Source organism: Phascolarctos cinereus, unplaced genomic scaffold (assembly GCF_003287225.1).
Source record: "Phascolarctos cinereus isolate Bilbo 61053 unplaced genomic scaffold, phaCin_HiC Scaffold_3;HRSCAF=262, whole genome shotgun sequence".
Classification (NCBI taxonomy): Eukaryota; Metazoa; Chordata; class Mammalia; order Diprotodontia; family Phascolarctidae; genus Phascolarctos; species Phascolarctos cinereus.
This window is the reverse complement of record NW_027555736.1, coordinates 116,157,350-116,172,135: the sequence shown is the minus strand read 5'-3', so window position 1 is coordinate 116,172,135 and position 14,786 is coordinate 116,157,350. Positions and strand designations below refer to the sequence as shown.

The 14,786-nt window shown below is 40.6% G+C and overlaps 1 protein-coding gene across 1 annotated transcript; it reads right to left on the bottom strand.

Moving 5' to 3' along the window:
• Nucleotides 1–9,708: 9,708 nt before the first annotated feature.
• On the bottom strand, nt 9,709–10,058 carry CTXND1 (cortexin domain containing 1). The gene has a single exon (XM_078150621.1). It carries the CDS (start codon nt 10,013–10,015, stop codon nt 9,836–9,838), a length of 180 nt encoding a protein of 59 aa, XP_078006747.1. The 5' UTR covers nt 10,016–10,058; the 3' UTR covers nt 9,709–9,835.
• Between the last annotated feature and the right edge of the window lie 4,728 nt (nt 10,059–14,786).

Genomic DNA, 14,786 nt, shown 5'->3' with positions numbered 1-14,786 from the left:
AAATATCTTGATAGACAGATTGTTGGGCCAACTATAGTAATAAGCAAGTTAATAAAATTAAATGTAAATTCTTGCACTTGTGGTAAAAAAATCAACTTTGCAAGGGTAAAAATGGGGTATACTTGGTTAGATGATTTATCTGAAAAAAAAAAAGGATTTCTTTAGTGGACTTCTCACTCAGTTTCATTCAGCGGTCTGGTGTGACAGCCACAACAATTAATGCAGTTTTAGACTGTATTAAGAGAGACATACTATTCAGAAAGGGGGTAGGTCTCATGCTCTGCTCTGGTCAGATCACACATATGGAGTACTCTATCCACTTCTGGGCAGTATGTTTTACAAAGGATGTTGATAAGTTGAACAACATAAGATTTAAAGCTCAAAGAGATCTTCTTGCAGATGATGAAACTGAGACCAAGTGAGGTTAAGTGACTTGCCCAGGGTCACAAAGCTAGAAAGTAGAGGAAGTAAGATCTGAATGCAGATCCTTTGACCCTCATTCAATGCTCTTTCTGGTGACACCATGCTGTAATCAGAGGAGGACAACCAGGATGGTGAAGGGCTTCTAGGGCATTCTACATGAGGATCAGTTGAGGGAAGTGGAGATATTTATCATGGAGAAGAGAAGATTTAAATACAAACATAAACAAACTTCAGTATTTCAGTAAATTGGAGAGAACTCAAGAGATGGGTACTTGAAAAAGGTTTAGTCATTGGAAAGTTGGACATCTGAGGTAGTAAATGACACTGTAGAGTTTAATGTGGCCATAGACACCATCTTAATTCTATGGAGACATTGATGGGGCATGATAGGCAAATCAGAGGCCCTAGGGTCAGTCATTAGTCTTCCCCATACCTATTGTCAGGGCCACAAAGTACATAGATTCTCTAATAAATGTTGCCTTATTTGATTAGACTCTCCTTGGATTTGATATGCGGGATTTTCTTCTCATCACCAAAGTGACAGACTCACAACTGACCATGTTTTACAAAATTCTAAAGCTAGTGAAATTGGGTAAATGGGCAGTGTTGATGCATATTTGGTAGGGGCAGAGGTTCTCAAATGGTATTAAAAAAAGTCATTGAAAAAAGAGAAGCAACATAGCAAAAGAGAAAGAACAATGATCTGGAAAATTCAGGATGCTGTTTGTACCAATTCTTCAAGTCAAATATCTGGGCCTCAGTTTTCTCATCTGTCAAATGCAGGGGTTGGAGTTCATGGCTTCTAAGGTATGTTGCAGATCTAACTTTCCATGAGTGAGTGATTCCTGGTTGTTTATTAAAATTTCATGAAGGAAGGGAGAAAAAACTTCTCTGTCCTTCAGGTATTCCCATGACTAAATTGTTGGAAGGCAGAAAATCTATTTCTCTCCAAAGTTGAAGATTCTGATTGCATATTAATCACCATGAAAAATGCTTGCATTTCTGTAGTGGTTTATGTAAATTTTCTTATTTGAAACTCACTAAAACAACAACAACGACAACAACAATGAACAACAAACTTTTGGGGTGAGTAGTACAAATGTTGTCCTGGTTTTAATGATAAGGAGACTGAGATGGAGATAGATTATTGTGACATCTATCTACTTTGCTCTGAAGCTAGGACCTGGATCTCCATCTTTTGGGTCCAAGAGCAATCTTTGTCCATTTTTGCAATACTGCGTGTGATATTGATTCTGAACATATTCCAAGCTTCCTTCTCCTATAAAACTTTGAAGTTGGTGGAATTTATCTTTGGCACCCTCCTTTCTTCATTCCACCCTACAAAGCACCCCAGGTCCCTATGATATCCTGAGCTACCTAGGTAGGCCTACTGTAGCAGTCTGTTCTGGTCTGTCCTCCCTAGCATTCGGGACCTCTGCCACTTGGCCTCCAAAACAAAACTCACTTATGCCATCTCATTTTTACTTGGGTTTTGTTTTCAGATTTTCAAGGTGACAGCTAGCTAACCTGGCATAGGTAATTCATACAAATATGCTAAGTAGAATTTAGTATATCCCTTGCCCTCAAATCAAAGTCCAAATTGCTACATCCACAGTTTTCCCTCCCCTCCCAGAGAACGTGCTCATTTTAAGACTGACCTTGTGGAAGTGATGTCTGCAATTGTATTCTTCTGCACTGCTTTCTGGGAACCATTGTAAAAGTGATGATGGCATCCTGAGATGGTAGAGTCGATCAGTAAATCCGCAACTCAGCTCACTTGAGATGAGAGAGGAAGGAATTTTCCTGATGTGGTGTGGCTACAGTGAGGATTGAACTTTTGCTCTTAAAGCAATCCCTGTGATTCATCTAGGATTTTTACCTTCCAAGGTTATTTTAGGTCTACTTATGTATCTTGTATCTATTTATATTTATACATTTGTCTCTCCCACTCCTTGCCTCATATTATAGCCTATGGTCATATAATAGCTCCACTTTTAGTCTATAGCTAGCTTGAGGACAAGGACGATGTCATTGAAAACATCTTTGTATCTCTAGTACCTGGCATGGTACCTTGCACAGAGAAGGGGCTTGAAAAATGCTTGGATGGTCACTCTATGTTATTGAAAGTATTGCTGTGTTTTAACAAAAATTATGACTAGAGTACTAACCCCTATATCAGGGGTGAGGAACCTGCAGCCTTAAGGCCACACATCCTCAAGTGTGGCCCTTTGACTAAATACACAAAGGGCCGCACTTGAGGACCTAGAGGAGCACATGTGGCCTCGACGTTGCAGGTTCCCAACCCATTCCTTATATGATAGAATGGAGTAAATTCTTGCTCCATAGATTGTCCAGATATCCCTTGCTGCTGATGTGAAGTGAGCTGTTTTCACCTTTATTTGTTCTCATTCACATTTCAAAGGATAAGGGAATTATAAATTTAGAGATGTAAAGCCTTGGAGGTGATTTAGTCCAATCTCCTCTTTTTTTCATATGTCGTTTGCACGAAAACTTGTGCAGCAAGTACCTTGTGTTCCTTGCTTATTTCTAGGTCTTTAGGTACCAAAGACAGAAGGGAGCCAAGAGCTTAATAGTACCAGAGAGGACTGTGGTAAAGGGCAGCAGTCAGGATTTGAGAAGGTCATGCCTCATGGCAAGACTTTTCTAATGGCATATGCAAAGCTTTGTGATGTTGCCTTTCTGGGACCTCCAGGGCACAACCGACATGATGAGAAAAGGTCTAGAAGAAACTTTATTGGCTGCAGGGAAGGTAGGGAAATTTTGTGGAGCCAGCTCATGAAAGTACCAGGCAGGTGACTGGCCAGGAGGGGAATGCAGGTTCTCTGGGCACAGGGGTCAGTGATCATCCCTGGTCATGCATGGAGACATGAGATGATTGGGGGAAGTGATTTCCCCTCCTCCAACTTTGAGTCTCAGAATGATCACTAAAGGGGCCTCTGTTTGTATGGCAAAAGTAGGGGACAGAACACAGAAGAAAGGTGCTGGGGAACTGAAAATCTAGCTTTATCATGGCAGTTGTGCTCTACCCGTTCCTAGCTTTGTGTAACTCTTGTGTTTTCACTGCAGTAAATCCTTTTGTCCTATAGGTCAAATGGGTGGTTTCTTTGGGAATTTGCTGAAAAGGGGAATGATATTGGGGATCCAAGTGGGTAGAGTTAAAAAACAAGAAAATGAGGGGTTTTTTTTTGAAGTTTACCTATTCTTCTAGACTTTAACAGAGTTCCAAAGTACTTTGAAAGCCTTGAATGCCTCGGGCTTCACATATGCACAGTTTGAAATGAATCGACACAGTTTGACTTTTGAGTTCCACTTACTGCTTTGCACAGGTAGAGCACCCCAAGTGACTGCTTGAAACCTTGGTGCCACTGTCCCTGGAGGATCCAAAACTGCCTTTGCAAGGAGATAAATATCACAATAGTGTGTGTGTGTGTGTGTGTGTGTATGTGTATAATATATGTACACATAAATACTATGTATGTAAATGCTATACTATATATAGGGGACAAGTATTATAATATATATAATATGATAATATGTAATAATATATATGTATACATACTATATATAGGGGACAAGTACGGTGATATTCTATATGTTATATAATAATATATAATAAATAGGTATGTATATGATATATATATATATATATAAAATACTGCAATACATATGTATACATTCACATACACACATATATACAAGCATATGTATGGGTATGTGTGTGTATACACACATATACTTTTTATTTTTGCAAAAGGATTTCCTTACCTGGTGAAGGTAGAATTGTCCAACACAGAGCAAGGACACATGAAACAGCATCAGAACCGATAATGTTTGTCATCAGTGGTCACACCACCCATGCTCTTCTTTATTGCTGTGCAGTGAGGTTTGTTTCCCATCTCACAGCAAATAGCTCCAGCTCAAGGTGAGGGTCTCAGCAGGACCAAGGAACAACAGCGCCTCTCCCTGCAATTGCTTTTAAACCCAAATGCTGGACGATGTGGTGGGGAGAGGGCTGACGGGGAGAGTTACTCAGATAATTGTGAAGAAGGGATCTGTGTGACTTGAGGCTCGTCTAGTTATCTTTTACACACTTGCATTCTGACTGTCCCCTCCTCTCTATTTTACAATCTTGTGTGGTTGCTGTTTGCTCACAACTAGTCTTAGCTGCAGCAGAGCCCATCATGTACATAAAGATGAGGAATCTTTGGTCCAGAGAAGTCTAGAGACTTACCCAAGGTCACACAGGTCATAGGAAGCAAAGGCAGAATTTGAATCCAAGTACTCTGACTCTAAATCCAGTGGGCTTGCCATTGCCTCATGGCTCCTGTGCGAACGTCTATTAATCTGGGAGCTCCTAGAAGCCGTCATTCTGTTCTTTATAGGACACAGCTCACCAGCCCGTTGCTAATGTTGGATAAGTGAATGAATGCATGAGAGTGACTGTGCAGATGAAAAGGCCAATCAGGATGTATGAAGAATAAGCTATATTTCAAAAACATGATTTCTTAAGAGAGCAGCCATACAGGCTTTGAGGGAAGTTGTGAAAGGACCTTGTTGGAGGCAACGCTCTCCCTGCTGCTTGGATCTGAGAAGTTAGAGTAATTGAATATTTGTAGACCTGATTTAAAAAGGCAGATACTCTTTTGCTGTTTTTGTTGTTGAGTTGTATTCAACTCTTCATGAGCCCATTTGGGGTTTTCTTGGCAAAGATACTGGAGTGGTTTGCCATTTTCTTCGCCAGCTCATTTTACAGATGAAGAACTGAGACAAACAGGGTTAAGTGACTTGTCCAGGGTCACCTACATAAAAAAATATCTAAAGCCAGATGTGAACTTTAGAAGATGAGTCTTCCTGACTTCAGGCCTTCTATCCACTGTGCCACCTAGTTGTCTCTAGCAGATGCTCTATATATGCCAAATTGGATCCATAAGCAGTGCTCACAGAATACATTCCTTACATAACAAGTCCTAAATGGCAAGGAATTCCAAGATATTTTGTATTTATGTATGTGTTTTATTCCCACCTCTTCATACCGTGCCCCCCACTCCCCATGCAGAATGTGAGCTTCTTGAGGACAGGGATCAGTTGACTTTTTATCTTTATATTCCCAGAGCCTATCCAGCACAGTGCCTGGCACCTTATAGACACTAGACAAGTGTTTATTGAATTGAAATAAGATTGAATTAAGCCATGGAGGAATCCGTAAGTAAGAACTCAATTGAGGAAAAGGGGTAACAGGGACTCAGGGTTAGGGCTAGGCATTGACAGATTACGTTTTTTCCAGTTGAAGTGATTAATTTTATTATCAGATGGTACATGTGCTATTCATTTAAATGAGTTATTCAGAGTGCATCTCTCTCCAGGGATAATGATAACTCAGCAGAGGCACTTGCTACATGCACTGAAAAGAATAGCAAAACACAACAGCTCACATTTGTATCACGTTTCAAGGTTTACAAAGTGCTTTCCCCACAACAACCCTGTGAGGCAGGTCAGTGGTCCATTGATTCGTAGAAAACTAGTATCTTGTTGGCTATGGGTAGAGGAGCATTATGGTCAACCATCAGAAGCAGAGAAGGAAGAGTTTTTATTTTTCTTCTTAATTTTCCTGTCATTACAGAAATAACCTATCTATACCTTAGTGGATTTTGGGAGAAAAGGTACTGGAAGGAAACTTGGGTTAGGATAACAAGGTAAGACAGGCTTTTTTGTTTGCAAATCAGTTGTACTTCCTGTTAGGAAAGAGTTTAATGTGAGAAAAGTCTGTAGGGAAGGTATAAGCAGAGAATGAATTTGCAAAATGTTGACCTTTTTTTAATCAATGAAAATAGTCACTCATCTGGACCATAATCTTTAGGAAGGAGGGAGGTTCATTCTGTCTTTAAAATTAGGAAGTAATTAGTAGCAGTACAGTTTAAATGTTGTTCTATAAGTTTAAGTGTTGGGCCTCCAAGCAGAATTCTGCTCCCCTCCAGTTTGCCATACCCACAGAGACATCTTGTTTTCACAGAAACTCCCTCTTTTGGTGAATTCCCAAGCACTGTGGCTGGGAAATGAAATTCTGAACGCTATGCTCATCTTTGGGGTCTCCAGCCTGCCTGTTCTACTCCCTCTCTTCCACTTTGGGAGACCTTCTCCCTAACCCTCCTCAGGCTCCAAATACTCTCATGGTCTTCCCCAACTCCTCTTTTCCCTCCTCATATAATGTTCACATATTATATTATAATAACACTGCTCTCGAGAATTTGCACAATTTCAGGGCTCAACACCTTCATCTGAAGGGACCAAGGTGCCATGGTAGAATTTCAGGCAATGGCCAGCAGGTGGGGGAGTTGTCGTAGGCTTCTGGTCCTGAAACCTCACCCATTGTCAGTTGTTTATTGCCCACCTGGGGGATGCTTACGTCTATGGCTCTGCTCCTTCATGCCCCTGGCACAGAAGTTGTACTGACTCCTGAGAAGCTCACTGTATTGTCACTCATTAGGACTTTGTTCCCATGGGAAATTTTGAATACGGCCCACTGGTATGCTCTGTTCTCTACCCCCTCGCCCCCATGTTCATGGTAGATTGTTAGGAATTAGACTTTGTCTATAGTGTGTCTTTCACTGAGTTCTTGGTGCTGTTTCGTTAATCCCCACAATGGCATGTGAGCTAGGTAGAGGGCAAAGATTTTTTTTAAAACTCAGGCATAGTGAAATGAAGCAAGTTACCCTCAGTCACATAATATGCTAGTGAGGGAGCCTGTGTGTGAATCCAGGTTTCTGCCTATGATTTCTATGCTCTAGTCCCATGACAATATGAAGGGGAATATGCCTTCTCCTTTCTCCAAAAGATCTCCAGGCACTGCAGTATTGCTGACAAACCTATCAATGCTGTGAAGTACTTGGCCAATGGAATTATCCATGAGTTCTCACTGGAGAGTTGGGAGCGCTGGTGGTCTATCATCCAACAAGGGGAAAGGAGGAAGGCTTCAGATTCCACCCGTGGGTTTGCCTCTCTTTTCGGTCTTATTTACTGCCTTTTGTACACAGATCATCATGGCAAAAGATCAAGAAAAGAATGGAACAAGTAAGCCAGCCTTCCCCAGCAGAAAGGCTACCCAACAGAGAACTTGGCAGATGTTTCCTCTTTCCTGGAGCACTCGGGGCTGGGATTTAAGAGCCAATTTGCAGCTCCTATCTCCGTCTAAGCTCCCAAATGGAGCCATTAGAAAAGCTGCAGGGGAAACTCATCTTAGATCAGACAGAACTGGGTGGGCAGGATGAACCCCAAGGGCTCTCCTCTCCTCTAATCATGAAAAGATATTTATTTGCAAAACAAATTCACAAAAATGAGCCTTTTTTTTTCTTGGAAGGTGCTTTGTTTCTCCGAGGTAGACTGCAAAACTTGAAGGCTGCTGCATCGACTAAATAGAATTTGTCCGGTAGCAGAGGAGAAGGTCCGCCCCTCCTAGGGATCTTCTCCTTCCTTCCATGGAGTTGCAGATCTGGAACATTCCCTGGGAACTTTGCAGCTTGGTTGATTGCCTTCTGTTTATTTGTGCTTTCCATATGAGAGGGTGAACTGTCGGATGTGTGCCCTGGAACCACTGTGTATGCAGCTATGCACCTGGGCAGCTATTGGCAGCTGTCTCCAAGTGGTGATGGTGCTCTGGGGAGACTGCTTCTCCCTTGAAACCAGATCTGCAGATTGGCTTGTAAAAGCTAGGGTAGCTAGAATGCACCTTTTCAAGCAGGTGAAAAGCTATGAGCCTATGATGTCATGATCTCCTGCTTCAGTTGATCTCTAAAGGTGTGGGTGATCAGTGATGAAGAGACCTAGATCACTGAGGGATTAAATCTGTGACCCTTCCTGGTTAAAGAAAGGGTGCCCAGAATAGTTGTATTTTTGACTTGCTCCAAAATAAAATGAGTAATGTTATTAATACCATAGATCACTAGAATGACCACTGTCACTGCACTAATAGGTCTAGGGCCCAGAAGAAATGGCTGTGATTATACCTGCTGAACCATAGTCTAGCTCCTCAGAATAGTCTGGGGCCATACACACTTAACTAGCTGTGTGACTGTTGGCAAATCACTTAACCTCTCTCCTCTCTGTGCCTCAGTTTCCTCATCTGTAAAATGAGAAGTTTGAACTTGATAACCTTTGAGGTCCCTTCCAACTTTAAATTTGGGAGGAGCAGTCAAGGTCGGTGAAGTCCTGTAGGAAGCCGTGTAATCCAGGTGATGGGAGAAGGCTCATTGCTCTTAGTACTAAAAAGAGGGGAAGCTCCTGATAAACACTCACCCTCTAACCAGCCCAGGCTCCTGGCCACTCCTATATGGGTACAGGTGGGGATTATAGAGTCTATTCTGGTGGGTGGGGTCTTGAGCACAGCAATTACCAGTGGCTTATCCCTTGCTCTGCTGTATTGCCTTTAATTCTAAAGCATTTTCATACTCATGATTTAATTTTACCCTCATAGCCTTATGAAAGGGCAAAGTTTATTGTTCCCATTTTACAGAGAAGAAACTGAGGCACCAGAAACTGAAGTGACTTGCCCAAGCTTAAACAGTGACTCAGTTGCAGAACCAAGATGGTTTCCCCAGTCTCTAAGACTTGTACTTCTTTCAGTAGATTATACTCCCTCAAAAGACCTAAAGTCACTGCCTGAAGAAAGCCCACATCCCTTGATTATCATTCAGTTGTGATACGTGTTTTCACAGAGGGACTAAGTCTTCACCCCCAAAACTCTGAGAATGAGAAGCAGGTTCTCAGAGGCAATGCCAGCCAGTCAGAGCCTAAAAGATAGTTGTGTTCTACTTCACCATCTCCAGCTTGGAGAGAAATAGATCATCCCTATGTAACAATAGCCAGAGGGGACTTGGGACCATCAACAAAAGGATTCATAAGATCTCTTGATACAGCCTTGCAAATAAGTACAAAGCATTTACCAGTCCACATAAATGTTCCTTTAGGTTATCCATGTGCCAGCAGGTATATGGAAAATAAAATAATTTTTTTTTAAAGTGACATTCTTGCTTCTCCACTTGGTCAGATTCATGATTTGCCACGTTGCAAGCTGCTACTTGCAAAGGTTTGCATTATTTTGTGTGCTCAAAGAGCTTGGCAAGGGCTTGTAAAGAGCTGGACCTCTCCCATGGCTTTTTTTGGAAAGAGGAGACCTTTGGTCTGAAGCCCCAGGGTGGTGATTTTCTTTTTTTTTTCTTTTTCTTTTTTTTTTTGGTGAGGCAGTTGGGTTAAGTGACTTGACCAGGGTCACATAGCTAGTAAGTGTCAAGTGTCTGAGGAGGGATTTGGACTCAGATCCTTCTGACTCCAAGGCTGAAGCTCTATCCACTCAGGGTAGTGATTTTCATCTAGCCTCCCTGAAGGAGGCTAGGTGTTTTCAGTCATCCAGATGCTGCTCTTCCCAGGTGGATGTGGGGATGGCACTATAGGGGTCCACTATGACTTTGGCACAGCGAATAATCATTAAAATGAGGAAGAGGCAAAGGAAGACAAAACAGGCCAAAGTCAATCCTTTGTCCACATCGACTTGCACAGGCATTGGGGTTGGCTCTTCCATTGTGAGGTTGTCTCCTCATCTGATTTTATTCTGACTGGTACCATCCTTTTAGTCCTACAAAAAAAATTCCCAAACATTAGATAATGCTTCCTGTAGCCCAGGGAAAGGGTAATAATTGCTGAACAGAAATTGGCTCTTAAGTAGTTCCAACTTTGGAAAAAATTTTCATATATTAATTGTGCAATTGTCACCTCATCTTGGAAAATGAGGTGAGAGAAATCAGCTTTGTTTCCCAGGTAGGGAAACTGACATTCAATCTAAATATTATAGGTAGACTAAGATTAGATTTTCCCCACCCACCAAGCTGAATAAATGCCCCTAATACTGGCCTAATTTATACGACTGGGAGCATCAGCTATGAATGATGTCATTAGGGGTGAGTCAAGAATTAGAGCAGATATGGAGCTAAATAGTTAACTCTTTCTTCATGTTGACCCCTACCCCCACCTCCAAAGGGCAAGAAACTCTATGGGACATTGAACTGAATGTCAAACTTTTTTGTTGATTAGCTTTGCTGATTTTTTTCACTCCTCTTCTTTAAAAAAAAAAGTATGGGTTATAAGTAATGGCTCTTTGGGAGAAAGTGGAGAGGAAACACAGGCAATGTAAAAAAAAATGATATCAATAAAATTCTTAATTTTAATTTAAAAAAAAGTCCAGATGCCCTTGGCTACCAAGGAAAAGAGGTATCTAAAAGTGGGTCTGAGATAGCCTCTACAAAATAGGTTGGGTGAATTGTAATGATGTTGAATCTTTAGGTAAGGCTTTCTTAGTGGCAAGTTACTACTGTCCTCTCTCATACATGGAAACTGTGCAAAGTGTGGTTGAATGATGGTGCTACTGAGAGAAATAGTGAAGTCAGAAGGAGGCAGAAATGTTGAGGGAAAGATAACTTAGTTTGGGACATGTTTAATTTGGGGTACTGGTGGGATATCCAGGTATAGATGTAGTGGTACCACTGGCAAAGGCTTGTTGGTTTTGATAGTGTGATCCTGGAATGGGGTAATCAGTGAACACACCTGAATTAATTCTCAAATTCTTTAGTTCTCAAACTCTACCCATTGGTTTATCTTGGCATAGCACAGGAAGGAACTGAAATGCAGGATAGAATCGGTCACTGCTTCATACAAGGTTATTGCCTTGACATGCACCTTGGTTCAGACTGTACAGTAGGGAGAGATGAAGAACTTGGGGGTGCAGCTGTAAGGTGGAAGGAACCCTAGAACACTAGTTTTATATTTGTTTTTGGACAAATCAGTCCACATCGTCCAGAGCTATTGCACTCCACTCCTCTGTATCTTATTTAAATTAAAGGAATTCGAGTTTGACTATAACCACACTTAGTTAGGGACATTAAAAAAAATGGGGCATTAAAAAAAATTGAAAAGAGAACAGGAAAGAAGTCTATTTAAAAAAATTTTTTGAGTGAACTTCACTGGTTTCTTTTAGGTACAAACTAAATTTACATAGGGAATGATAGCATGCTAATTTGCATAGTCATTAAAAGACCATCCCTTATTTATATGACAGCTTTATTGCTCTACAGAAAACCAGGAGAAAAAATTGTCTTGACTCACTCTGCTTCAACTCTTTACTCTGGCTTCCAACCCAATCCTATGACTCTCCTCTCTTGAAGATCCCCAATAACTTCCAAATCCAATGACCTTTTCTTTTAGTCTTTATCCTCCTTGATCCCCTTGAATCATTTCCTATTGAAGAGCACCCCTCCTTTTGAATAATCTGTTTCCTTGGCTTTAAAGATAGTATACATCTATCTTAGTTCTCCTACCTTTTAATCTTGGTCTCTATCTTTTCTTTACCACTTCTTTGGGTCACCTAAAGTTCTACCATTCTCTCTCCCTCTCTCTCTCTTTCTCTCTCTCAGCTTCATTACTTATGGAGATGACTCTTAAGTTATCTCTTCTGAGTAGCAGCTTCTGAAATTGAAAAAGTCCAAAACTGAGCTCATCTTTCCATGTAAACCTCTACCTCCATCCAAATTTATAATTTCTTTCAGTAGTACAACCATTCATCCAGTCTCCTGTCTGCAAAACTTACTGTTATCTTTGGGATAAGGGATAATCAGCCAGTAGCCAAGTTTTGTTAATTTCACCTCAGCAATACTGGGTGTTGCATCCATCCCTTCCCCTCTATTCCTATTGCCATCACCCTAGACCTGATGGCTCTTTTTTTTTTCTTTTAGGCAATTGGGGTTAAGTGACTTGCCCAGGGTCACACAGCTGGTAAATATCAAGTGTTTGGTCTGAGGCTGAATTTGAACTCAGGTCCTCCTGACTTCAGGCTGGTAGACCTGATAGCTTTTCATTACCACTGCAGTACTGAAAAATTTCCTAATAGTTCTTTTCACCTCTGTTCTCTCCTCCCTCCAAAGGCTTTATGATACTTATCTTCATTATATTCCTCTGATTTAAAAATCAGTTGATGGCTCTTTACTGCCTAGAAAGCATAGCTCAAGCACCTTCTCTGGTATTCAAGATTTTCCACAATTTGGCATCAATCTGACTTTCCACTGGTATCTCAGACCATTCCCAGTTATCTCTTCTATCCTCCTGTGAAGATGGCTATTTTCTTTCTTTGAACATGCCCTGTATTTCTCACCTTCATAGCTTCCATCATGTTGCCCCCTATTCTTTGCAAGTTTCTCCCTATCTTTAAAAGCCAATTAAAAATTCACCTTCTTTAGGAAACCTTCCTTGTCCATCTTCTACCCTGGAGCCAAATAGGTCTTTGATTTCTTTGCTCTTATGTGTTTATATGCTGAAGAATGTCTTCTTCCTAGACCATAAGCTGCATGAACCCAGGAGCTCTTTAATCTCAACTTTTCATCATCCTTCAATACCTAGCCCAAATACGTGCACAGAGTAAGCATTCAATCTGCGTTTGTTGAATTTTAATATGATGGTTGAGAGAAAAAACATATTTTCTTCAGTTCATATTTATTAAGAAGCTTCCTGGGCTCTCACCTGTCATCTTGACCTTTGTCTTGCCACTGGACTTCAATGACTCTGGAGAAGAGAGGGAGGCTGATGCTTTTTGCAGCTCTCCAATTCACCAGCAAGTCAAGACATCAACCTCATGATGGCATTGGTTCTCTTTGAGAACAAAGGACAAACATAGCTTACTGAGTACCTGTATACGCCTTGGCACTGATATTTGAATATGATGACTACTGCCTGGGGAAGAATAGGAACTAAAAAATCCAGAATCAGGAAGTCAATAAACATTTATTAAACACCTATTGTGCATTAGGCACTGTGCTAAGTGCTGAAGATACAAATGAAGAAAAAAAGAAAGAAAGAAAAGACAGTCTCTACCCTCCAGGAACTCATATTCTAGAGGAGGGGAAAATAAAACACAAAAGGAACCTGAAAAGAAGGGATAGCGGAAAAGAAGGTATCCAGCAGAAGTATGATGGAGAGGTCCAAATGAATACAGTTGTGGGAAAGGAGGAGATGGTTGTTTTGGTTCCCCTCTTAAAATGGAAGTTTTGAAGCTCGTGGTTCTACTCTCCAATCAGAGGAGCAGAGGATACTGATGAGCAGTAAGTGGCTAGGATGTTTCCATCTTGCAGGATGATGAAATTCCCCAATGATGAGGTTCCTGGGGGCGTGATGAAGATGTCCAAATGAGTGCAACAGATGAAGAATGAGCTACAGATGCTATTTTGAATTCAAGTAGATGGCACAATAATAATGGACAATAGAAAAAAGGCAGAGCTATTTTTCTCTTGATTCTGTCCATTCTTCTCATGTAACCTTCACAATTATCCTGTGAGGTAGATGTTATTACTGTTATGAGGAAACTGAGGATGAGAAAGGGCAAATGACATACTCAGGATTACATAGCTAGAAAATGTTCAAGGCAAGATTTGAACTCAGATCTTAACAACTCTAAGTTCTTTGATCTATCTATAATACCTAGCTTCTAAAAATGATGATGATGATGGTGATGGTGGTGGCGATGGCGATAATGATGATAACTAACTCTTATATAGTACTTATTACATACCAGGCACTGTGCTCAAATTAGATCTTACAATACTGAACTAGGGCAAGTCTTGATTTTCAAAAAAGGTAAATTGATAAGCTATAGACTAGCAAGGTTGCCTTCCATTCCTGTCAAAATTCTAGAATGTATTATTAGTGGGATCATTTGGAACACTTAGAAAGGGAAATAGCAACCAGTAACGGAAAATATAACATCATGGAGAACAGATCATGACAGACTAATTTCATTTCCTTTGATGACAGGGTAATTAGATTGGTAGGTGAGGGGAATGCCATTGAAAGTATGCCTAGATATCAGCAAAATATTTGACCAAATTTCACCTTCTGTTCGTGTAGACAAGATGAAGAGATTGGGTTAGATGATACAGTAGGTCCTGATGTAGTAGAATGACTGTGCGAAACAGTAGTTATCAATGGTCTGAGGTCATCTTGGACGGAGATCGCTAGTCGGGTACTTCAGGGATACATCCTTGTACCTTGCTTTGTAATATTTTTAACAATTACTTAGATGACAACATAATCAATAAATTTTCACATGACAAAAAAACTAAGAAGGAAGACTACTAATAACAGCTTCTATTTATAGTTGCCTTATATTTTGTGAAGCACTTTACATATATTAACTCATTTGATCTTCACAATAACCTTATCAGGTAGGTACTATTATTATCTCCATTTTATAGATGAAGAAATGAGGTTTTACACGTATCACATCTGAGAAGAGAGGCAGAGTTTATACTTGT